Source organism: Amblyomma americanum, chromosome 3 (assembly GCF_052857255.1).
Source record: "Amblyomma americanum isolate KBUSLIRL-KWMA chromosome 3, ASM5285725v1, whole genome shotgun sequence".
Lineage (NCBI taxonomy): Eukaryota > Metazoa > Arthropoda > Arachnida > Ixodida > Ixodidae > Amblyomma > Amblyomma americanum.
This window is the reverse complement of record NC_135499.1, coordinates 153,084,885-153,109,279: the sequence shown is the minus strand read 5'-3', so window position 1 is coordinate 153,109,279 and position 24,395 is coordinate 153,084,885. Positions and strand designations below refer to the sequence as shown.

Genomic DNA, 24,395 nt, shown 5'->3' with positions numbered 1-24,395 from the left:
GTACGTTATGTATTCCACACTACCAAGTGCAGTCAGTGAATGTGCCACCATCGGAGCCAATTTGCGAGTGATGCTGTTGTTTGCTTGTGCCTTTGGCAGTGGGAAGTTTTGTGCCTTCATGCTTTGTGTAATCACTCCGTCAATAAGACCAGTGCTGCAAATCAGTGCCTTAGACTGCTGAATCATGCCAATGGGCAGCTGCTGTATTCCATGTCACCATATTTAATGGCACAGTCCCTTTAGATATAAACCTCACAGGTTTTCGGCACTGCAGTTTGAGCAGTTTGTAGCAGCAAACTTTCGTGCATTTTTCTTTCTTTTCTATGTGAGTGTCGGCTGTGTTGTGGACGTATTCCGCAATCTGTGTTTGCCATCGTGCTTTGTCTCTTGCCTGTAAGTTGAAACAGTACAGTGGAATCCCAATTATGCGTTCCTCATTCAGGCGACAACCCGCATTTTGCAATGAATTGGTGCAGGCTCGGCGAAGCTCTCATAGGGATAATGCATTAAAAGCCTCGATTATACACCAGAAGAATATGCAAGCCTTGCTACATACAATGACCGGTGGGAACCGTCTGGAGTGAGAGACTCTGGTAGTGCACTTTATGGCAGATGTGACGTCAACCAAGTTGGTTCTAGATCAGAATCAAGACCAAGACGAGTGCGCAACTATGCGATTGAGCACGACAGCCTGTAATGATGGTTCTGCCGACGGCTCGGACTCGGACTCTTTGCATGCAACCCGCAGCCACCGATGTGATATGGCTCACCTGGCCCATTTTTCCGCGTGCTTCACTGACGAAGGCGTGAGGAAAATCAACAGTATGTTTCTACAAGCATAAAGTTATTGCAGAGGGATAACAAGATTAGACATTTCTACGATCATCAGCAGTTAGTTCAAAAGTGCTTTTGCGCTGCGGCTTCAGTGTTAGGCCTAGCAACACCGAGTGAGCCAGGGAGCGAGCTGTGCGCTGACACCTGGTGAGCCGCACATCGCTGTAGAAAGCGCGCCAGCGGGACATTTGCATCACAGGCGAACATCGTGTTTTCTTTTGTCCTTTATGATGCAAATTCCTAGTACAGACACTGCTGCCGTTGAGTGATAGCGGTTCTAGAGAAAGTCTGAACAGAAAAACATGTTGCTGGCATGATCATACTGTATGCCGCAAAACATCTTATAAGGATTGTAGTAGCCATCATTTTTGAGGTGCTTGTGATGTCTGCTTTACTTGCAGGGACGAGAGCGCTCGTGCGCTTCGTCTAAACTTGCCTCTTTGATGCCGAAAAGCCTGGCTGTGGGGTCTCAGAACTAATTCCCACAGAATGAAAACAGGTGCTTTTATGATGTGCGGGGAAAATGCTTTCATTAATTTTTTAAAGTTGGAGTAGCGGTTGCGTTTATTATGGGAATGCATCACTTGTGTGAGATTTGACGATCTTACGATGGTTTCGCGTGGTCCCCTGAAAGTCGTGTAATTGAGGTTCTACTGTAACTGTGGCTCTCTATCCCTAAGCGGTGAACCAGTTATGCATTTTTTTTTTTATAGGAACAAGAGCTGTTCTTCTTCCATGAGCTAAGTCCTGGCAGCTGCTTCTTCCTGCCAAATGGAGCGCACATCTACAATACCCTTGTGGATCTTATCAAGGTGAGTGCGGTGTACACCTATTGGTTGCAGCATTTTTTTTTTTCTAACACAGGATATCTTAACTACTGTATTGTCAGATTTGAGGTAGCATGGTAAACCTTTCACACTACTTGCTATTGCTTATTATGCGTTTTTGTGATAACGGTTATAATTATGACATACCTGTTCAGCTGGGCTACTAGAAATGGCAGAGATTTTATGAGGGCACATAGGCACCAGGAGTAAACCAGTCTTGAAAAAGGTGCCATTAAGGAAGAGTTTGCAAGGAAATGCTTATTGAGCAGTCCTAAACATACTTTCAGAAATCATGCACTAATGTAGTCCTCATAGTAACATCATAGCTTACTTGTAGTAATGATGGTACTGCTCCATTTCTTGTGTAGTTTCTGGCAGCATGCTAGTTACATAGTACTAGTACCATCTGAAAGTTTAGCCAGGAGAGTTTTGCATGTGACGAGAGATGGAGCAAATTGTTGTGATTGCTGCCTTGCAGTCTGAGTACCGCAAACGAGGATTCCAAGAGGTGGTCAGTCCAAATATCTACAACAGCAAGCTATGGCAAACATCTGGCCACTGGCAACACTATCAGGTAACTTTGCTACCCATTCCTATACAGTAAAAGCTTGTTAATTCGGAAATCCGCATCATTTGAACTGCCAGCACGGTTCCGGCCAACGCCCATGTAGGGCTATGGCGTCGGATGCTCGCTAATTCAAACTCTATGGGTCTCTCAACAGTTAATTTGAATGTGCTCCCAAAGGGAGGCCGCGTCCAGATATGACTGGCACAGTAAGCAATTGTCAAAATTGCCCTACTCAAGTCTGAACTTCACGCTGCAGTCCCCCACGTTTCTCTAACTCATGTGCAATGGCAGGCATGAGGAAAAACGAATGGCCTCATCTTCGAGAATAGTCCGAACACTTAGTTTCGGTTTCGCTTTTCCGAGCTTCACACCTGCTTGCAGTGGCTATTGGCTGCACATCAGCCAGCCAACCAAGCTCAGTTGTGCGCCATTTCGAACGTTCATTGGCGGCGCTGCGCATTTCCTTCCATTCCACCGTGCTTGCTTCCATCTGCATGGTTCTTCCATTGCGCCGAAACTGTGCTCCCATGAAATGCCATTTGCGAGTTGTGCGGTGAAGCGTCCTCACACGTGACTCAGCCACTTGTAAGGGGGCACCACTGCTACCGTGTCGCACTGTTCTCATCTCAAAAGCAGGCGACCGTTGTGCTGCCTTTTACCAAATAAATTTGCTGTGATAGCATGCTGTTGTCAGTTTGTTTGTTGCAGGGTCATTTGATAATTCAACATTTTTTCTGGTCCTTTGAAGTTTGAATTAACGAGCTTTTACTGTATGATCATTTCATGTGTGTGCTGAATTTTGGAGAGTCTAACTGTTTGTTGTTTCCTCAGGACAACATGTTCTCCTTTGATGTTGAGAAGGAAAAGTTTGCCCTGAAACCCATGAACTGCCCGGGTCACTGGTAAGAATGAATGGTTTTCTGCAATTCTGCTGTTTTTTTTTTTTTTTTAAGCCAAGCCACATGTTTTTCCTATTACACGATGAACTTCCTTTTTGTACAGAACTTGACTAAAGCCGCTGCGAGGACTCAGTGGTTATGGTGCTCGGCTGCTAACATGAAAGATGCGGGTTTATCCCGGTTATGGCAGTTGTGTTTCGATAAAGGAAAAATGCTAGAGGCCCATGTACTGTGTGGTGTCAGTGCATTTTAAATAATCTCAGGTGCGCGAAATTATCCCTATCCCTCCACTGCGGCGTCTCTCGAAGCCCGAGTCGCTTTAAGACGTTAAATGCCATAAACCAAACCAAACGAAATCAGAACTTGAATACAGAAAAAAAAAAAAATATGCCCATTTAATAGAGGTTGGTAGAATTGTTAAAGAGTGAACACAGCAGTCAGTGTCATTCCTTTTTCATCTTGCGCCTTGAACAGAAAGCAAGCTGTGTGTCTAAAAATTAGTGAAATTCAAGCTATTGCTCAAAACAAACTGAAATTTTTGTATGGCACGTCTTGAATAGGAGAGCATGTAATATATTTCAGGCATAGTGCACAAAATGGAACGAAATATATTTTTAATGCTGTATTGGTGGCTGGATGTCAGTACAGCTGCCAAATACTAGATACAGCTGTCACAGACATTTTTAACATGCTTGGCTTTTTGAACTTTTGCCTGCCACATTCACGCATCATCATGGCTAAAGTTTTGGATGCGCCACAACAAGTGGCTCTATTAGTGCGAAAGCATTATTCCGATGGATAAACCCAGAGCAAAATCTGGTGACGCTTGTAGGTTTGCGATGTTTGTGGGTTTGTGCCAAGTGAAATAAATAAATAAAAAGAAATCAAATAAATATCCATGCCTGGGATTTGAACCTGTGGCGGTGTGAACAGATCTGCTTCACGGGCCACTGCGTTATAGCAATAGGCTATTGCTGCAGCCGAAAACGCCTCGTGCTGTGCATTGCATACTGTCTTCTTCGCGCTGTGAGAAATGTGGCGGCAGTGACAGACAGATGTATGGTGTATGCATTCGCGTGGACAATGTGTGGACGACGCTTGGACAATGATGTTCGGCCTTTGTGCATGTATGCGCACGCATGCGTGCGTGTCTGTCTTTCTATGTTCGTGTGCGCATGCACATGCACACGCTTAGCCCTTTTGCACCTAAGCACCGCAGAGGAGACACCAAGGCAGGTGACTGCCGCTGCATTCCAGCATTTCATGTCATGTGCCACCATTTGCGGCTCACTTGTAAGTTTGCACATGTGTGGTTGTTCACCAAACGTAGTATACGACCGGAAATTTATTGAAATTTTAAACATAGTAGCCGGGAAATCTGTTATACGGGAACACATTAATCTGGAGAAAAATACTGGAACCCTATGGGACACTTTTAATACCCGCGTTTTGGACTGTATGAACCGCAAATCTATTAGTGAGGTTTTACTGTGTTCACCATCAAGCACAAAAGCTGACAGGCATCTGTATTCAAATTACAAATCTTGTTTGATCTGCACAGCCTTTCCAGGTACTACAGTAAAATCATGTTAACTTTAAGGGGCCAGAAAAGAATGTTCGAATTATCTGAAAGTTTGAATTATTGAATAACCTTTTTAGTAAGAACTGCCGAAAAATGTTTGCATCACAGAAGTTTTATCTAATGAACACCTGTGCAATGGTTGTCTACATTTGAGATGAATACCAAGCGACAACAATGGTGTTTCACAGTTTCCTTAAGAGCTTTGCTTTGTGCACATAGTTGGAAATGTCGAAGAATTGCTGCCAAAATTGTAAAAGCTTCCATGGTCCTTTTCGCTGCGCGGCGAAATAGGAGTGAAACTTCTCACAAACGGCCCCGTTGCATTTTGAGGATGCTTCATTGCATGGACTCTGAACAGTGCGTTTCAGTTTACCAGAAGAACGGTTGAAGCATGTGGATGCAAGCAAGGGAAACATGCATAAGCGTAGGAACAGCACAACACCATTCCAAAATACAAATAAACAACTGAGGAGCCAAGCGATGTCTGAAATGGCGAGACTGGTTGATGCATGCTCCCGATAGCAGCTGTGAGATGGCATGAAGTTAACGAAAGTGAAAGCAAAACTGTGCGGCTGAACTAAATACATATCAGCAACGGAGGACTTCCGATCGTCGTCACACCTGCCATAGCCCGCACGCACGCCTGATGCGTGTGGGCACTTCTCTTTCTTGCAATTTAGGATCGGTGAGGTCTATTTGGATAATTGCTGGCTGCACAGGTGGTACCTCGATGCGACCCCCTGTCCGAATTAACCGTTAGAGCGCGCCCATGTCCGAATTAACGAGCATCTGACGCCATACATTTATTACATGGGTGTCAGCTGGGACCGTGCTCCCAATTCTAATTTCTGAATTACCAAAGGTTGAATTAATGAGATTTCACTATAGTGGCAAGTAAACTATTCTGATTTCTATCTTAGTTTTACCCCATGAAACGAGCACCTCCCTTACCTAGCAGTATTTCATCATATCCTTTTCTGTATATGTTTAAATTCAGTAAGAGTTTGCTTTTCAATGTAATACGGAGGTAGGCCTTTAACTTTACTTTAGTACAGTAGTATTTTATGGCACTTGATTATGCCTCAGTTTGAGCCACTTCCTTTCATTGATTGATGCTTCAGTTAGTTGTGCTTTTCTCAGCCTCATGTTTGACGTCCGGCCTCGCTCCTGGAGAGAACTGCCACTGCGGATGGCTGACTTTGGGGTGCTGCACCGCAATGAGCTTTCGGGGGCCCTGACAGGTCTGATCCGGGTGCGACGCTTCCAGCAGGATGACGCACACATCTTTTGCGCCCCACACCAGGTATGTGGGCACACCAGTTGGATAAATGTAGTCGTGGTGCAACACTCGTGACAACACTTGGAAAGGGAAAAAGTTTTTCTCTTCATGCTGAATCGCAAATCAGGAAACAGAAAATTGAGCCAGTATGGCAACACCAGCAGAGGCTTCACTGTGGCTGCGGTCCACGTTCTTCCTCGTAACAACACAGCTAGCATGATTCGAAGTCTCTTGAATCACATGCATCATACGGTGCTGTAATAGTTGATCTTGTAAAAGCTTGCTTGAAACAAGTGTGCTGAATCATTCATGAAATGAAACCGGTCAGAAGAAGACGCACACTGGAAACAGGGAAAACAACAGGAAAGAGGCTGCACTACCAGCTGTTTATATGCCAGATCGGGGCTCAAATATATACAGGGCACTCAGTCACATGACCATCGCAAAATCACCATCCCACTCATGCATCTGTCATGGAACAAATATGGTAATGATAAAAACTACAGACCCCATTTACTTTCTCTCTTTTATGAGTACCTCACAGCTTCCGTTGCCTAATCCCAGTGCAGGAAATCTTGTCAATAACAGGTAATCATTGCAAAAGCAAAGTCAAAAACAATGAAACACTTTCTGCGCCAAACAACCCAAACCACATCAACCACACATTTTTCGAAGGAAATGTGGCTGTTTCCTATCAAGGCCTTGTGATTACAAAACAGATTTCATGAAGCCAACTTCCTTTCTTCAGAGGGCAACACAGCAGTCACTACAGCATGCGTGGCCTTCCTTTGTAATCAGAAAGGCCTCAGGTACTTCGTGTGCCACCTTATCGCGACTCCTGCCCAGAACCCTTTACCGTCAAGCTCCAGTTCACATTTGCACTTTTTGCAGTGAAGGGGCGAATTCGACCTAGTTCTCTTTTCTAACAATTCATGGTGCTCCTATGCTCTATGATTGACACAATGGCCCAGGCGTTTAGCCTGTATAGACCCCTCCGCAGGTCAGTGGTATAGTATTTGGTAAACACCAACCGCACAGGCCACGAAGGGTTCGCCATGCCTTTTCTCACACTGGGGCTCTTCTTTTACCCCAGTGTGAGAAGGTGGCACGTGAAGTACTTGAGGCCTTTCTGATTATACAAAGAAAGGAGACACATGTTGTAGTGATTACTCTGCTGCACTGAGAAGAAATAAAGTTGCCTTCATGGAATCTGCTGTATAATCACAAGGCTTTGATAGGAAACAGCCACGTTTCCTTTGAAGAATGACATTCCATTGCGCTTGATGTGGTTTGGGTAGTTAGCCACTGAACGTGTTCCTTTTTTGTTTTTGTTGTTTTACTGTTATTGGCTCTGTTTTTGCAATGATTACCTGTTATTGATAAGATTTTCTGCACTTGGATTTGGCAAAGGAAGATATGAAACCAAATCCAGTTCCAGTGCTGTGCACATAATTTCAGAAAGCCAAATTGAAAAAGAAATTGGTTTTTTTTTGGAAAGGAAATGGTGCAATGTGACACAGATGTCCTTTTCTTAAAACCAAGTTTCCTTTCCTTAGAACCAACTTTCATTTCACTTTCCCTTAAGGGGGGCACCACAGAGATATGTGAGACAGGCCTCATTTCCTTTTCTTAAAACCAACTTTATTTCACTTTCCTTCCCCTACTGTGCTATTGGGGTGTCCACCCAGATATGGGAGATAGGCATAGTATCCTTTCCTTATAACCAGTTTGCATTTCATTTTCATTCCCTTATGGGCATGGTTCGGGTGTCCACCAGATATGTGTGACAGGGGTCATTTCCTTGTTTGACCTGTAGCTACATTCAAGGTTAAACTTGGCCCCCCCCCCTGAAGGCTGGAAAAGCTGGTGTAGTGAAGCTTTTCACTTCAAAATGGACTTCAGCATGACATATGATGGGGTGAACAGATAACTGATAATCAGTTAAAATAAGTGCGCTTGTGTTGTTGTCGCCAACAGCCGTTGTATGCTATTCCTTTTTCTTTTATTTCCTCCATGCAGATTGTTTCAGAGATGAAGGGAGCGCTGGAGTTTCTCAAGCACATTTACTCAATCTTTGGCTTTACCTTTGAGCTGAAACTGTCCACAAGGCCAGAAAAGTTTCTTGGAGAGATTGAAGTCTGGAATGACGCTGAAAAGGTAGGTGCTTTGCTGCACTAGTAATCAAGTACACTAATTGTGCACCTCTCCATTGCTCATCTTTCTCACAGTGTTGTGTTCTCACATTTTGGCTTGCAGCAACTGGAGCAGAGTCTCAATGAGTTTGGCTATCCTTGGACACTGAACCCTGGGGATGGAGCCTTCTACGGTCCCAAGGTAGGCTGGAGAAACTATGTTGCCTTAAATTTCTTGTGCAATGTTGGGGACCGAGTAACCTGCTTGTTGCCTGGGAGCTATTTACAGTGCTAGAGTTCCGCACATTTCTATGTCTGTATGCTTTTCCCTCACAGATTGACATCACCATCATGGACGCCTTGAGGCGGCAGCATCAGTGTGCCACCATTCAGCTCGATTTCCAGCTGCCCATCCGGTTCAATCTCAGCTATATCAGGTGGGCAAGTGATCAGATAAACATCTTCAACATGTTTAATGTATTGTGTGCAATTCTGAAGTGTGGAATTTATGATGGTGACCATTATTACTACTATAACCTAATGGTGCAAGGGCAGCTTGACCAAACGGCACCACGGTTAGTGGTCTGGTCTGCATGATGCGGGGTTAAGACCCACTTTTCCGAGAATTGCTCCGCAGGCAAGCTTTAGAAAACTGGTGGGCGCCGAGAGCACTGGAGCGCGGTTCAATCACGTTTGAGTGTTTGGCTTGATTTTTAGTTGCGGCTGTGCCAGCAGAATGGTGATAAATTGAAAGCAGATAGGAGGAAAACACTTTCAAGCTGAAATTTTTTCTTTTATTGTGATTATGTACATTAGCGTGCTTAAATTAGCATGGAGCTCTCACCTGTAGTGCCTTTGATTGTGTGGCATTGCATTTAAGCGTACAGCCTGTTATCTGCCAATGGAGAGTTCCGGTAAGGTACGGTGCCCACTTGTGATCAGAGAAGCTGTTGATTAACATGATATGGCTTCAGTCGTGGTTTGGGCTATGGAGGCATGACATAATGCTTGCAGTGCTGTCTGCCTTAAATCTCAAGAGCACAAGAATTGTTGCCTACAAGCCCCACAATGTGCATTCTGCCAGACAGCTATTCTGATCATATTTGTGGACCTGAGAACAGAAGAACATCCAGTGTGCCTCTAAGCATAAGGAAAAAAGCGTGATTAAACTGCTTTTGTGTCCCATCTAAAAATGCCTTTGCAGCCGCCGCGGTGGCTGAGTGGTTATGGCGCTCGGCTGCTGGCCCGAAAGATGCGGGTTCAATCCCAGCTGCGGCGGTCGAATTTCGATGGAGGCAAAATTCTAGAGGCCCATGTGCTGTGCGATGTCAGTGCACGTTAAAGAGCCCCAGGTGGTCGAAATTTCCGGAGCCCTTCACTATGGCGTCTCTCATAGCCTGAGTCACTTTGGGACGTTAAACCCCCATAAGCTAACTAAACTAAAAACACCTTTGCTGCTGTTTTGGCTGAGCAGAAAGTGGATTTACATCACAAAAAAACAAAAACATAAGAGCTTTGACTTGTGAGGCACATGTACTAGTTCCCCGCAGGGGGGCGCCTGCAGCTTGCAGGCGTCGCGACGGTGATTGGCGACACCGCGGGTTCCCGAGCATCCGCAGGGACATCCCCGCAAGGGGATGATGGTGAACTGTGCATCACCACGGACCCGAGCACCCACGCTTCGCCGTGCGTGGCATCGCCGTGTCCAGGGAAAAGGGGATCCTGGTGGTTGAGCCGATGCCGAGCGTTTGGACCTTTAAGGCCCCTCGGCGGAAGCAACACACCACTTTGGCCCCAGCTTCACGTAGACGGCACCTCCGGCCTGACCCGACCAGGGGAAATCGGCAGTCGCCTTTTCCTATCCTCCACTCTGTCTTTCACTTTCCTATCTCTTTCTCACAACTCTCCTATCTCCTACTCACTTCTTAGTTTTTTTTCACTTTTCATAGGCGGCGAGGGTTAACCTTGTGTGGCCAACCACCCTGAGTTGTGTCGGATTTGGTTATAGTTGTGTACAGCTGGCGTGGGCAGGACTTGCATTCAATGCAAGTTCCTGTCCCGCCCCCTTGTTGGACTCCATGGTGGGTGGCTGGCACCATGACTGAAAAACTTCATTTTTTATGGCTCCCCCCCTTTCAAAACCTGATCGCTCTCTCAAGAGAGGGCGGAACGAAGCAGCAGACTTTTTTTCAAAAAAGAAACCGACATTGACATTCACCAAGTTTTATGTTATCCACAGCGAAAGTAATGAAAAACAAGCAAGAATAATTTCTCCGTTCCTTGTGTCTAAATGCCTAACAGATACCCTGGGCCCTGGCTACAAGGTTTCTAAAATGGCCAGCGGAGACTTATTGTTAGAACTCCTTGACAACACCCAGAACTCGAAAATCGCAAACATTGCATCCATCGGAGAAATCCCAGTTTCCATAACAGCGCACCGATCCCTAAACTCAGTCCGTGGTGTCATCTCTGAAAACGACTTCATACACCTAACAGAGAAAGAATTGCTGGAAGGCCTGTCTGACCAAAATGTCACAGATGTGTACAGAATCAAAATCCGGAAAGACAATAAAGAAATCGAGACAAAACACTTGGTCCTAACATTCAATACAAGTACATTACCAGAAACCATCGATGTAGGATACTTAAAAGTAAATGTCAAGCACTACATTCCAAACCCATGAAGATGCTTCAACTGTCAAAGGTTTGGCCACGGCTCACAGAGCTGCCGCGGCCGCAAAACGTGCGCAAAATGTGCTTCCAAGGATCACGTTTCTGAGGAATGTGACGCAGCCCTGCGCTGCGCTAACTGCGAAGGAGAACATGCTGCATACTCCAGGGCCTGTCCGTCCTGGAAGAAGGAAAAAGAGATTATCACGATAAAAACCAAAGAAAACATTTCATTTAGAGAAGCAAGAAGGCGATTTGCCGTTACCAACCAGTTCTCCTTCACAGCAAAATCCAGCTTTGCTGATGTGGTGCGCAGGGGCGGTGCACCACACAGCACCCCGGTCGCTGCCGAGGCCACTTCCGTCGAGCCAATGGCAGGACCATTCACGCCCCAGGCAGGGTCAGCGAAAGCTGCCCTGCCAGTGTCAAAGCAGGGAGCGCCGGTCCATACGTCGGCATCCCGCCGGACTTCCCCCTACCGGGGGAGGACTGAAACCCACAAACCCGCGGCTTCCCCGCGGTCCTCCAGCGCCTCTCGTGAGGCGATGGATATAACTGCCACTCCGCCTCCACTACAGAGGCGGAACAGCTCTCTTGAGCGGAAAAAAGACAGGCCCCTAATAACGGGCCCACTACTTAAGTAAATCCCCTTTCATTTCCTCTCAAAAACATAAACATGGCTTTTTTAATCCATTGGAATTGTAGAGGACTTATGCGGAATTACAGCGACATAACACATATTTTAGGGTCAATGTTACCCACAGCTTTATGTCTTCAGGAGACCAATCTTGGTCCACAACATGTACATATCCTGAAACATTATAAAACTTTTAGACGCGATCGAGAGCAGGCAAATCGGCTATCGGGAGGCGTCGCGATAGTCGTTCAAAGCGGTGTCCCTGCTCAAGAAATTAAACTCAAAACAAAACTTGAGGCGGTTCCAGTCAGTATCGTAAGCTACAAAACACTAACAATCTGTTCCGTATACATTCCTCCACATTTTACGTTAACACTCCATGTTCTACAGCAACTGATCAGAGAACTTCCGGAGCCATATCTGTTACTTGGGGATTTTAATGCTCACTCCTCCCTGTGGGGAAGCGAACGCTGTGATGCTAGAGGTCAAATAATCGAAGATTTTATCCTGACGAATAATGTATGTCTTTTAAATACGAAAAAGGCCACATACTGTTCCCCAACATCTGGGAAAATGAGCAGTTTAGACCTGTCTTTTTGTTCACCTTCTGTTTTTAGTGATTTTAAGTGGGACGTTTTAGACAACCCGTTTGGGAGTGATCACCTACCAGTTTTTATAGGCCTATCATCCTCACCTGCAGTCATCCCAACCAAACCACGGCGATGGAAGCTACATCTAGCTGATTGGGCGTTGTTTAGAGAAAAGGCCAGATTAGAGGACATTTACTCAGAAACACTTAGCATAGATGAAATCAATGAAATTCTCACAAAGTGTATCATCGATGCTGCAAGGCTAGCTATTCCCCTGTCCACAGGCGTGGTGCGCCAGAACCACAAGGTATGGTGGACGCGAGAATGTTGGGAAGCCAAAAAACAACAAAATAAGGCCTGGGGTGTATTTCGTAGGTATCCTACTCACGAAAATCTAATAGCTTTCAAAAAGGCAAAAGCTAAAGCCCGATATATACGGCGGAACGCGGAAAAAATGTCTTGGCAAAATTATGTGTCGTCCATAAACAGCTCGGTAACATCAAAAAAACTGTGGGAGCAGGTCAGAAAAATAAATGGTAGCTATTCCCCATTCACCCTTCCTCTGATGACGGATCCTGGTATTCAAACAAGTATTAAAGAACAAGCAGACATTATGGGGCAACATTTTTTTATAGTTTCTAGTTCTTCCCACTATACACAGTCATTCTTAAAATACAAAAACATAACCGAAAAACAAAGACTCCCTACGGCAGGTAGCACAAACGAGCCTTACAATAATTTGATTACACTTCAAGAAATACAGAGAGTGCTATCTATAGGTAAACAAACTGCACCAGGCCCCGACGAAATTCATTATGAAATGCTGTCCCATCTATCTGAGCAATCTGTGGAAGTTCTGTTAAAATTTTTTAACAAAATATGGGTAGTAGGGAAAATACCAGCTGCTTGGAAAAAAGCCATTGTTGTTCCATTTCTAAAACCAGGAAAGCCACCAACCTCCCCTAACAGTTACAGGCCTATAACCCTTACAAGCTGTCTTGCCAAATCTTTTGAGAGTGTTATAAATATTAGATTAATGTTTATTCTGGAATCCCGAGAGCTTCTTGATGTCCACCAATGTGGCTTTAAAAAAACATGTTCCACAATCGACCATTTAGTCCGCCTGGAAAACACAATCCGAGAGGCCTTTATACACAGACAACACTGCCTTTCAGTTTTTTTCGATATGGAGAAGGCATATGACACGACCTGGAGGTTCGGGATTCTTCGCGACCGGGCAGAGCTTGGTATCCGCGGGAGGATGCTGAAATATTTGAGCGACTTTTTATCCAACCGTTCTTTCCAAGTTCGTCTCGGCGCAACCCTCTCAAATAATTTTACTCAGGAAAACGGCGTCCCTCAGGGATGCATTTTAAGTACTACATTGTTCATAGTAAAAATGAATTCTTTAACCAGTATAATTCCACAGTCCATTATGTACTCGGTCTACGTTGATGACCTTCAAATTGCGTGCACATCTTCTAGCCTGGCAACTTGTGAGAGAAAACTACAACTCACAATAAACAAATTAGCACCACTTTGGGCAGACAGAAATGGATTTAGGTTTTCTCCACAGAAAACTGTTGCGGTTCTTTTCTCGCTGCAGAGAGGACTGCAGATTGATCCCACCCTCCACTTGAACGACACCACACTTCCAGTAAAACAAGAACACAAATTTTTAGGCTTAACTTTTGACAAAAAGCTAACGTTTCTACCACATATAAACACCCTAAAAAAGAAAGCCACCCAATCCCTGAATATACTCAAAGTACTCTCACGGAAGCATTGGGGATCCGATAGGAGGTGCCTATTGCACATCTATCGCTCTCTAGTACGCTCTTCGTTAGACTATGGATCCATAGTGTATGGGTCTGCGAGGCCATCATACCTTAAAAAGCTAGATCCACTACAACACCTCGGGTTGCGCCTTTCAACTGGTGCTTACAGAACATCACCCATAAATAGCCTTCACGTAGAAGCAAATGAACCGACCCTCACCAACAGGAGAACAATGCTTACCTGTGCATACGTACTGAAAATAAGGTCGCTACCGAAACATCTTTGTTACACCATAGTTACAAAATGCCCATCCAGAACACTGTTCACCAACAAACCTCAAGCTGTAAAACCATTGCTCCTCCGCTTTGAAGAAATATGCCAAGAAATAAACATACTAGATGCACTTCCTGATGTTGCCCAGAGACCCGATAGGGTGCCACCTTGGTACTTGTTTCCTGGTGTATGCGATTTCGCACTGACACACATTCAAAAAAGACATACCCCACTGGAATATATACAGCAAGAGTTTCTTGGAGTAAGTGAAAAATACAAGAATTGCACAGATTTCTACACAGATGGATCTAAGACAGCACTCTATGTAGGGAGCGCGATAGTGCAAGGGAAATGGGAAAAAGTAGTCAGGCTGCCTCAGTGCGCTTCAATCTTTACAGCAGAATGCTACGCCATTGCTCTAGCCGTAGAACAAATATTGCAGAAAAACATACAGAACAGTGTTATCTACAGTGACTCCCTCAGCGTAATTACAGCAATAAACCCCAGAAATGCAACTGAACCCTTAATAGGAAACATAATACATAATGTAATACGAGCTGATTCACAAGGACATACAATAAAGTTTTGCTGGGTTCCCAGTCACGTGGGCATCAGCGGAAATGAGAGGGCTGATGCAAGCGCCGCACTTGCCCTTAACGCAAAAATAAAACCAGTAAACATACCGCATAAGGACTGCGGCAAGTCAGTCCAGAATAAATTGAGAGAAAAATTGCAGGCCTCTTGGGACAACGAGGTTAACAACAAGCTGCACTTTGTAAAACCTGTCCTGGGTGAATGGAAGACCTGTAGGCACCAGGAACGATTTATTGAAGTAATTTTATGTCGTCTCCGCATTGGACATACACACATTACACATAATTTCTTACTAACGAAACAAGACAAACCTCGTTGTGAAAGATGGGGAGACGAACTAACAATAAACCATATTTTATTCTCTTGTGCAAAACTCGAAAAACAAAGAAATAAGCACTTTACGAAGTTTTATAATGAATACATTCCTTTACACCCAGCGCTGCTTTTAGGCGAAAATGCCATTGTTAACATATCTTCCGTTTTTAGCTTTTTAAAAGAAGCAGATGTTCTTCAGAAACTGTAAACTTTGATCCACAGCTTTGCTTTAAAATGTGATGCATTTCAGCCATTTTTCTCATTCCATGAGAAGAGGGCTGAGGTGGTTATTTGAAGGGTTGGGAGCCTGAGGATCCTTGCCCAACCAAGGATGGCTACTGAGGTTATCTGACCTTCTTGAAAGCGTTTATTTTTAGCCATTTATAAAATTTCTTTTTTTCTCTTATTACTACCAGAACGAAATAGCAATTTAAGTCCTCTACACAACCATGTTTCCTCCCACCTACAGAAAAGTGTTCATATACCTTGAGCCTGGAGCATGATAGCCTTAGCTGCTTATGTGCCATTAAACCCAACACAACACACACATGTACTAGTTGAGATGGGTAGGGGAGGGTTGAATTTTGTACTGTCGATCCCGGATATGTATATCGAACTCTAAGGGGATCGCGAAAAAGTTTGATACTATATCGATAATTTGAAATATAAAATACGCCTATTAGATGCTTATTTCAAAATTGCGCACATCTTGGACAATTTTCCCGGGATTGTGACAAGTGGGAATTTGCTGATTTGCTCCTCCAAAGTCAACAAAAAACTAAAGCACAGCTCCACGACCACCGCACTTTATTTCGCAAGAAAAAAAAGTCAGTGAGCTTAGCTTGCCTCTTCTTCTGCACCGTGAAGTTCATTAAGCTGTCCTCAAGCTTGTTGATGGTATCCAAATGAGAAAGTCCAGTGCCTTCCATTGCGCCACAACAGCAATGAATGACGCTGAATGCGAATGCAAGTTCAGCCACAGTGCATGGCGGCTGGGTCTCTCCGCCTGAATCTTCGCCACTGCTCGGGTCCTCTTCCTCGATATCTATGATGTTGGCTACAATCTCAGCATCAGCACGATCCACAATGGCTTGCACGCTGTCGTCAGCACTGACAAAATCTTGTGCTGTTACACTGCCTGGAATGGCGCTGCCTGGAATGGCGCCTGTGAACGCTGAGAGCTCACGAAACTCGCTGTCCAGGCATCCAGCGTCGTCGTATTCTGTGTCTAGACACCCGTTGTCTGAAGCCACCACTAACCTTGCTTTGCGGAAGCAGTTCACGTACATGGCGACCAATTACTTTTTCTCACCGGCTTCCACCCGTCGAATGATGTCTGCCTTTGTTGCCAAGTCCAAATTCTTGCGTTTTTCGCATTCATGGCTCCTGAACACGTGAATAAAGCAAAAAGAAAATGCATGGCACTGCACAAGTCACAAGCGAACTCACATTGGCCTCGCGAACAAAGCGAAAAGGACAGTCACATGCCCAAGCAGCACCGACAACAGGGACAGCCAAAATGGCCAGAAGCGCTTGCACGGTTTCCCTCTTCCCAGACCATTGCATGCCCCTATGGCCATTCCCATTTCTGTTAACACCCCACAAAGTTCTCATCACGTGACTCTTACTTGTGCAGCTCCGCACGAAAGTGTCCAAGGCCAGCGCCACGCTCGAGATGCTAATTCGGGAATATCGTGGCTCCATTAGGAGGAGGCCATTTGCAAGGGTGCGCAGCAATGGGAGAAGCCCACTTCCAGGGTGGTGCTTATTGGGAGAAGCGCACTTGCGGGGGCGTGGCGTGGCACAGAGTTTGATCTATCGAATATGGGGTGCACGAAAGTTGATAAACGCAAGCAAATTTCCAATACTTTTGCATGGGATTCCCAAGGGGATTTTACAACTGTTCGATATAGGCAATAATTCGATATATTCAAGTTTGATATATGCGGGAGCGACTGTATTAGGCATATTACATTGGATTTTGCTGGGATTGTTCATGCTTGCTCTGAGTATTGCTTAGCAAAAGGAAAGGAAGTTGGCTTTTTTGTTGTTGTTGCACCATTAATTAAGAACCATTATTAGCACGATTAGTGCAGCATTTACTGTCTTTACGTGAATAGCTTGCACCCACACATAACTTGCTCACCCAAAATTTATTTCTCGGGTTTATAAACAAAAAAAATTTACTCTCATATTTTATGCTCCCTGCTGTGCCAGACCAGCATGTACACAGGTGTGTGCAAGGCAGGCTTGGGAAGATCAGTGCAGCCATGTTGCCATAAGCAGCTGCGAAATGTGTGAGTGGCGAGGGAGTGCCGCCACGCAGGCCTCCCAAAAAATTCGAATTGCACAGTTTATCTGGCTCGCTCGTATTGGTGTTTGCTTTCCCGGACGAACAGTTGTAAGAGCAAACTGCCAATAACTTCAGGTGCATGCCGGGATCCAAAACTACCGAACCATTTGCTTTTTGGGTTGTTGCTAGTGGGCTGGGCCACATGGGGGAGAGCCATTTTATCGCCATTTATCTTCATTGCCCATGACTGCTGGCTTTGCGATTGTACCGATTTTTTTGGCCAGCAAGAGGTTTCAAGATGGGGGGGGGGGGGGGGGGGGGGGGGGGGGGGGGGGGGGGTAGACGCATAAGCGGCTATATACGGTATATAGCGCATTATGACCTTTGTAGTTTTTTTTAGGATGTGTTCGTGAAATCAGCATATTTTATGCAACCCTTTTGATTCTTAATTTAAAGAAAAGAAATGTGTAAATTACGCAAGTAAAATATGGCATGTGTCCAAGGTCACTGATGCATACGGTGGACAATCACTGAGCGGACAATTTGATGTGCAACGCTATCACTCTGAGCATTGTTTCAACTACATTAAACTAAAAAGGCTGACAGTTTTACAGAAGTGGATTTATTTTGTTTTTCCTGCTTCTTTATGATGCTTCAGTGAAAGTGGGGAGAAGCTTCGTCCAGTCATCATCCACAGGGCCATCTTGGGCTCTGTGGAGCGTATGATTGCCATCCTCACCGAGAACTTTGCAGGAAAGTGGTAAGTGCTCTGATGCTCTCTGTTCTTTTCGACTTGAACGCGCTTGCTGTCTCCTCCCCTGTCCTGCTCCTTTCCTGTCCTCTTCTTCTTTGGTCCTCACCCTTTGTTTCTTGGAGCAGCAGCTGAGGGGGCGCTATGGTAATGGCTGTTGTTGTTGTTGTTGTTGTTGTTGTTGTTGTTGTTGTTGTTGTTGTTGTTGTTGTTGTTGTTGTTGTTGTTGTCGTCGTCCTTTCAAAAGATGGCACATACCCACTCTGGGGGATCGGCCAAGAATTGGGAGGCAGAGGTTGCTGTTCACCTGAACTCAGTAAAGGCAAAAGAAAGCAACACCAGCGGATTCTACCTTAAGAAGGGCATGAATGGAAAGGGGATACAAGCTTTGACTTTAAAAAATAATAAAAAAGAGAGAGGAAAGAAAGAATAATTAAGTCAAAATGTAATAACGGATAGATAAGAAAATATCGTAACTCTTACTAAAGGCAGTCGATGACATCCTAGCAAGAAATTTTGAACAGCGGCACAAACAGATCTGTCTCTGAACCCAAGTGTGGTGGTGCCAAATGATAGCAAGAGCGGGCTGTTCAAACTAAGGCCAAGATGCTGCAAAGGTTCCTCTAGTAACCTTCTTCTCAAAGAGGTGAAACGGCAAAAATAGAGCCAAAAATGATCAGTAGATTCAGGCTCACGGCAAAATGCACAGAGGGAAGATAGCGCCCAACCAGACCTGTGTAGATAGTAAAGGAGGGATACGGCAGCGCAGTCCCCTTTAATCTCTCTTACTCCTTCTGAGATTACTTTAGTCCACACTCTGTGAAAATTATAGCCAGAGGGCCCGAACACTGAGCGCCTCGCAGTTTTGAGCGTGATTTTCAGAGCTAGCACTTCGTTTTACACCACTCTTAGTTTTCATCCAAACACTTACTGATAATTTGAGAAGAAAAAAATGATACGTAGCGGAGTAATACAATTTCATGGGCGGTCTACGTCCACAGCCTCCACAGTGTTGCCTGCTATGTATGAAACGGAGTATAGTTTTTTCGAAGAGGCCTAATGTACCTTTTTTTGCCTGATTGTAAGGGATAATAATAAATTTATTTGCATAGCATAAAGTTGTTACAGGCTGTCTGCAGTTGCTTTTTCAGTGGCATGGTCTTTTCAGGTTACATTTAGCCATCCAGAGGAAATTTAGTTTCTTATGACTCCCTAGTTACGTCAGACAAGTTTCTGATTTCCACTGCCCCTGAATAAAGGTACAGTAGTAGCTTTAGCCTTGCTTGAGATGCTTGCTTATTGTCTTGCTTCAGAGAAAGAGAGATGTAGTGTAACTCGTGCTTGGTTCTAAAAAAGAAGCAGGCTTGAAAAAGTGGCAGTGATTGATGTGTATCACATGAGGAGAATCCGCGTCAGCTGAACTGTGAGGACAGTCTATATTATCTAAATTTTAAATATAATTGGGGTTGAATTTGTGAGCATTCCCTCGAACATCAGAACAGCAACAGCAAGGTTTCCGCTGATAACCACGGCTATAAGAGCAAGCATCAGACGACGTATGTGATGCGTATTGCGTGCATATGTGCGATGTGCAGGCCATTCTGGCTGTCACCACGCCAAGTCAACTTGGTGCCCGTGGGCTCGGGCTACGACGAGTATGCACTGCAAGTGAGAGACCGGCTACGGGAAGCCGGATTCCGTTGTGATGCTGATCTTGACCCTGGCTGCACACTGAACAAGAAAATCCGCAATGCCCAACTTGACCAGTACAACTTCATTCTGGGTAAGAAAGCAGCATTATTCGTATTATAGTCTGCATTATAGTCTGCACACACCTAGCTGTGCCCTCATTCACTCATTCAGCCAGTGGGCTCCACAGAGCTAGACGGCAAGAATTAGAAAGGTTCTCTTTGAATTCAGTTGCGTAGTTACCGTATAATCTCGTGTAAGGGCCGCACAGCCTGTTCTGGACCAGATAATTGAGAAAAAATTACGGTTATACGTTGTTTTTTTTTGTCTGGGCCGCAGCTGCAAAATTCATGTCCGAATAAAAAAAAAGTGCAGTCCTTACACGATTTTATACAGTAGGTTGTAGACTCTTCGGAATGCCCAGCTTGACCAGTACAACTTCATTCTGGGTAAGGAAAAGGCAGCATTATTCGTGTCTTCACACACATAGCGTAGCTGTGCCCTCATTCACTCATTCAACCAGTGGGCTCTACAGAGCCCACTTTAAGTGGCAATATTCCTAATAATATCAATACCAATTATTGGATTATTAATAATATAGGTGGCTGGTACTGTTCTTCCACACCTGTCAACAGCTTTTATACTCCTTAGGGTTGGAATTACTCTCGTAGGAAAGTGGTGCAGGAAGATTGCGTTCTGTGCCAGTAAGTGTTGCCATAAATGCACTCCCTTCACAATCTGTAATGAAATGTCTGGACTTGTGCTGGTGTTCATGCCTTTGAACATTCTTCCTTCCTGTGTTCCATGGAATAGTTAAGACATTAATATGCTCTCTTTGAGTGGTCTTAAGGCCCTTCTTTCATAGCACTCGTTCACACTCTCTTGAGCTGAAGACTACCTTTCTGGTAGAAGTCTCAAATTCCACAACTAGCTTGGCGTTATGTAGGACACAGTTTTGCTTATTCGAAGATTGGTTTTATTAGTAGGTCTACAGTTCCTCTGATTTCAGACTTGTTTGTTGAAACTGAACACACGTTTTTATTCTGTGTGCAATCGAATATTGGGAATGAGGCAGAATATGCAAATCTTGCTTATATCTCTCAGTGCTGCTGGCAGGTCCCCTTATATTATGGAACACTCAGTTCTCCCCTCTTTTGCAACCTGAGAGTACCAATGACTAGACGTATCACCTTTTGCAGAGTTCAAGCTAGAGGCTTAGCTAAAGCAGGATAATGTACTTAACCTGGTCTATTTACATTGGCCTAAAGCGCGAGGAAATAACTGCATTTATAGTAATGCTCTTGCTGCTTATTATAATTTGCTTCGTAACTGTTATAACATGGAAGTAAAGTGCACCACACAAGTTTTGACTGAACTGTATTGTACTGTCACGTTACAGCCACACCTGGTGACAAGAGAGCCAGAAGGGACTGTTTTTGTGTACAGGCATACCGTCCTTTTTTTGATCTATCACAGTCCTGCTTAATGAAACTGCAAAAACTGTATGCTGGAATTTAGTTAGTCGAATCTTTCAATAATAGATATATTACATTTTTTCGCTTCTGTTTAGTGCTCCCCAAAATTTTTATGTTGGTACAAGGCAGTGGTCGTCACCCATTTGCACATATTTGAGTTACTTTCACTTACTTGCAGTTGTTGGTGAAAAGGAGAAGACGTCTGGCACAGTGAATGTTCGCACACGTGACAACAAGGTGCATGGCGAGTTTGCCGTGGACGACCTTGTGGAACGTCTGAACCGCCTCAAGAAGGAATTCCTCACAGATGACAAGTTTTGAATGAGTTGTCAGTGGCATTAAATGGGAATTCCCTTCTTAGCTCTCTTCATTGCAAGCTTCCTCTTGTTCTCTAATGCAGGACTATCTCAGAGTGGTTGCTTGCTGGGCAAGTTGGTTAATTGTAACTTGTGTAATAGCACAAATGAAATTAAAGAAAGTACGATGACAGAAACAGAGTAAAAAGAGCGTTGACTTTCAACTGTTTATTCTGCTGAAGATACCATGCAACACAAATACAAAGCCCTTTCCTGCTGCCGCTTCGCATTTGTACATATACGTGGCATCTTCAGCAGAGTAAACACTTGGAAGTCAGCACTCTTTTCACTCGGTCGTCGTCCTTTCCTTCGTTGTACTCGTGTTGTTACATAAGTTACTATCCCGGGTACCTGGGGAATCACAAGTCGGGCAAGCTGGGCGTCATGTCTGTCTGCAAGTGTACATATGCACATTTAAACTCGGTAAATATCAGAATTGCTTTTCGAGAGGTGAACGGAAAGGTGGAACTGTGATAGCTGACTTGTAGGTGCCTCCAAGTGTATGCTGACACTGAATTGCTGTGCTGCATACATAGCTGGTTGTCGGGCACTCATTCAAGCTAAAGAAAAAACACTTTAATTGAAAAAAACTGCAATTACCTTCAAAGGAATAAATATGGTGTGGTTTATACCTGCCTAGGTGGTAGCAGTTCAAAAGTATGGCTCATATGAATAGTTCCCTTCCATTTAATATGCTATTTCGCATGTATAATTTTTTAAGTGAACAGCTTGAACAGGTGCCATTTAACTGTAACACGAACTGCAGATGTTTACAAACATCCCTATAGGTATACTGGCTGTTCAACATCTTAATATTTATTATGCTTTTTTTCTGCTACTTTCAACGGTGCTAAATCTGGGATTAAGGCAATTCCGTTTTCCTGGAACTTTGAGCATTGGGATGCCTTTAAGCAGGCTGAATTTCTGTCCAGTAATGATGTTGGGAAAATAAATTGTCAAATTCAGTCTCCAAGCTTACATGTCACTTATGCCTTCAAGCCCAAATAAGGTTGTTGGCTCTCATATCTTGGGAATAGCATTTGTGTACATTTATCATGGGGACAGGACACTAGATAAATCTGTTGCAGTATGCCTTCAGCATGTTAAAAACAAAACGGACCTTTACTTGGAAAGAGCAGATTTTGTTTTGCCACAATTGGCACTCTTAGTGTTGTGTATTTCATTTACTGCTTTGGCTTTACATGAAGATGCTAGCGATAGGGTTTGGGCATGCATGATCATGTGTGAAGGGTAGCTTGTTTTCACATGGAAAATTCAGTTGCGATGCATGCTACCAGCATGAAAGATCCCCTCATTAGATCCCCTCATTTTGGTGGCATGTTTTCTTCTCTACAATGATACGGAAGACACTACTACACATGAATCACCAGGTGACATTCGCCTACAACCGCTAAATAATTTATAATCAAATTTTTTCTGTCGTGCTGTTTCAGTTTCAGTTTCAACAGCTGGACGATGGCTGTGACGTCAAAGGGTACTTCTGTGTCACGTGAGGCATGAAAAAACGGCCATATAATCGCTGCTTCATCTATTTAATTTACTGCAGTGCTGAAGCCAGCCTTCCTGAAGAGCTGAAACGTCAAAGCAGCGATTATATTGCAGTTTATTCATGTCTCACGTGACCTGTAAGTACATGTCGACGAAACAGCACGAGAAAGAAATGCGATTATAAATTATTTAGCGGTCCTATGAGAATACCAGGTGGTAGTCCATTTATAATAATGCCTTACGCATCATTACAAACAAGAAAATACGCAACCAAAATTTATGTGTCTATAGTCCTTTAAGTATCAAGGGTTATACAATAGAAGACGTACAAATGGTGACAAATGCAAAGATGAACTATTTAGAAAACGAAAATAAGAACCTCGCTATAGTAAACTCTGATAGTGTAAAGTGTAATTGCGGTCCCATTTTGCCTTCCATAGACGACTGCATTTTTTTTTGTTATAGTAAATATTTATTTTTTTTTCAAAGAAACGGCTATAGTAAAGAGCGTCTGGCTGTGGCGACGTACGTCCCACGGAATGACAACAACGCAGCACACACGAGGCCAACACTCGGACACAAAGGGATACTGAACGGGATAAAACTGCTCTTTGAGGCAGCTTCACCACCAAACTCTGACGCTGTGAGAAGCCAATTTGTGAAGTCCTTGAGGCCGCGAGGTAAAACATGCAGTACGCACAGAAAAAGAAAGTAACAGTCTTTGAAGGCAGCAAGGGTCGCTGAAAGAGTAAAGACAGTAAAAGTCGAGTGAAGAGTAGGGAATGGAAGAAAAGGGCGAACATTTGCAGCATGGCAGTGCGAAGCACAGGAAAGTGGTGGCAAGAAACGGAGGCACGGCAGCACTGCGTGAGCGGTACCTCTGCGCCTCGACTTTGTCATGCACGTGTCTTAACTATTGCCTTTTAAACAACGCTCAGGCTGCGGAGAATGACGCAGTGTTCATGCAGAACTTTAGTTTCCACTTGAAATCAAACTCTCGTTATATTCGTAGCCACATTGTATTTGTACAAGACAAACAAAATCGAAAATGTGATAGCATTAGGTTTGATAACTGAAAATAAATAATTATCTCGTAAAGGGACAGTATGAGCAGGATGGAAGGTATTTGTAAGTGCTTCTTTTATAAACCAATGCTGTGCTTAGTGAGTAGCCAATTAATTACCATAGAGCATCCTCAGAGCCATGCCTTCATCTACAACAACTAATATAGTAAATATTTTTGCAGGTCTGAGTCACTTTGCTATAGAGTGGTTCTACTGTATAAACATACAGCATAATGCATGTACAAGTGATTGTGAATGGCTTGGAAATCTGTGATGGAG

The 24,395-nt window shown here is 44.1% G+C and overlaps 1 protein-coding gene across 2 annotated transcripts in view; it reads left to right on the top strand.

Moving 5' to 3' along the window:
* The window catches only part of ThrRS (threonine--tRNA ligase), a 39,990-nt gene extending 18,435 nt beyond the window's left edge, over positions 1–21,555 (top strand). For both annotated transcript variants that reach the window (XM_077658421.1, XM_077658420.1), the window contains exons 8-17: positions 1,548–1,646; positions 2,140–2,235; positions 3,061–3,131; positions 5,851–6,013; positions 8,009–8,146; positions 8,246–8,323; positions 8,458–8,558; positions 17,931–18,032; positions 19,619–19,806; positions 21,366–21,555. In XM_077658421.1, the coding sequence (XP_077514547.1) occupies positions 1,548–1,646; positions 2,140–2,235; positions 3,061–3,131; positions 5,851–6,013; positions 8,009–8,146; positions 8,246–8,323; positions 8,458–8,558; positions 17,931–18,032; positions 19,619–19,806; positions 21,366–21,508 (1,179 nt within the window). In that variant the 3' untranslated portion in view covers positions 21,509–21,555. The remainder of the gene's footprint in view (positions 1–1,547; positions 1,647–2,139; positions 2,236–3,060; positions 3,132–5,850; positions 6,014–8,008; positions 8,147–8,245; positions 8,324–8,457; positions 8,559–17,930; positions 18,033–19,618; positions 19,807–21,365) is intronic.
* Positions 21,556–24,395: the final 2,840 nt, after the last annotated feature.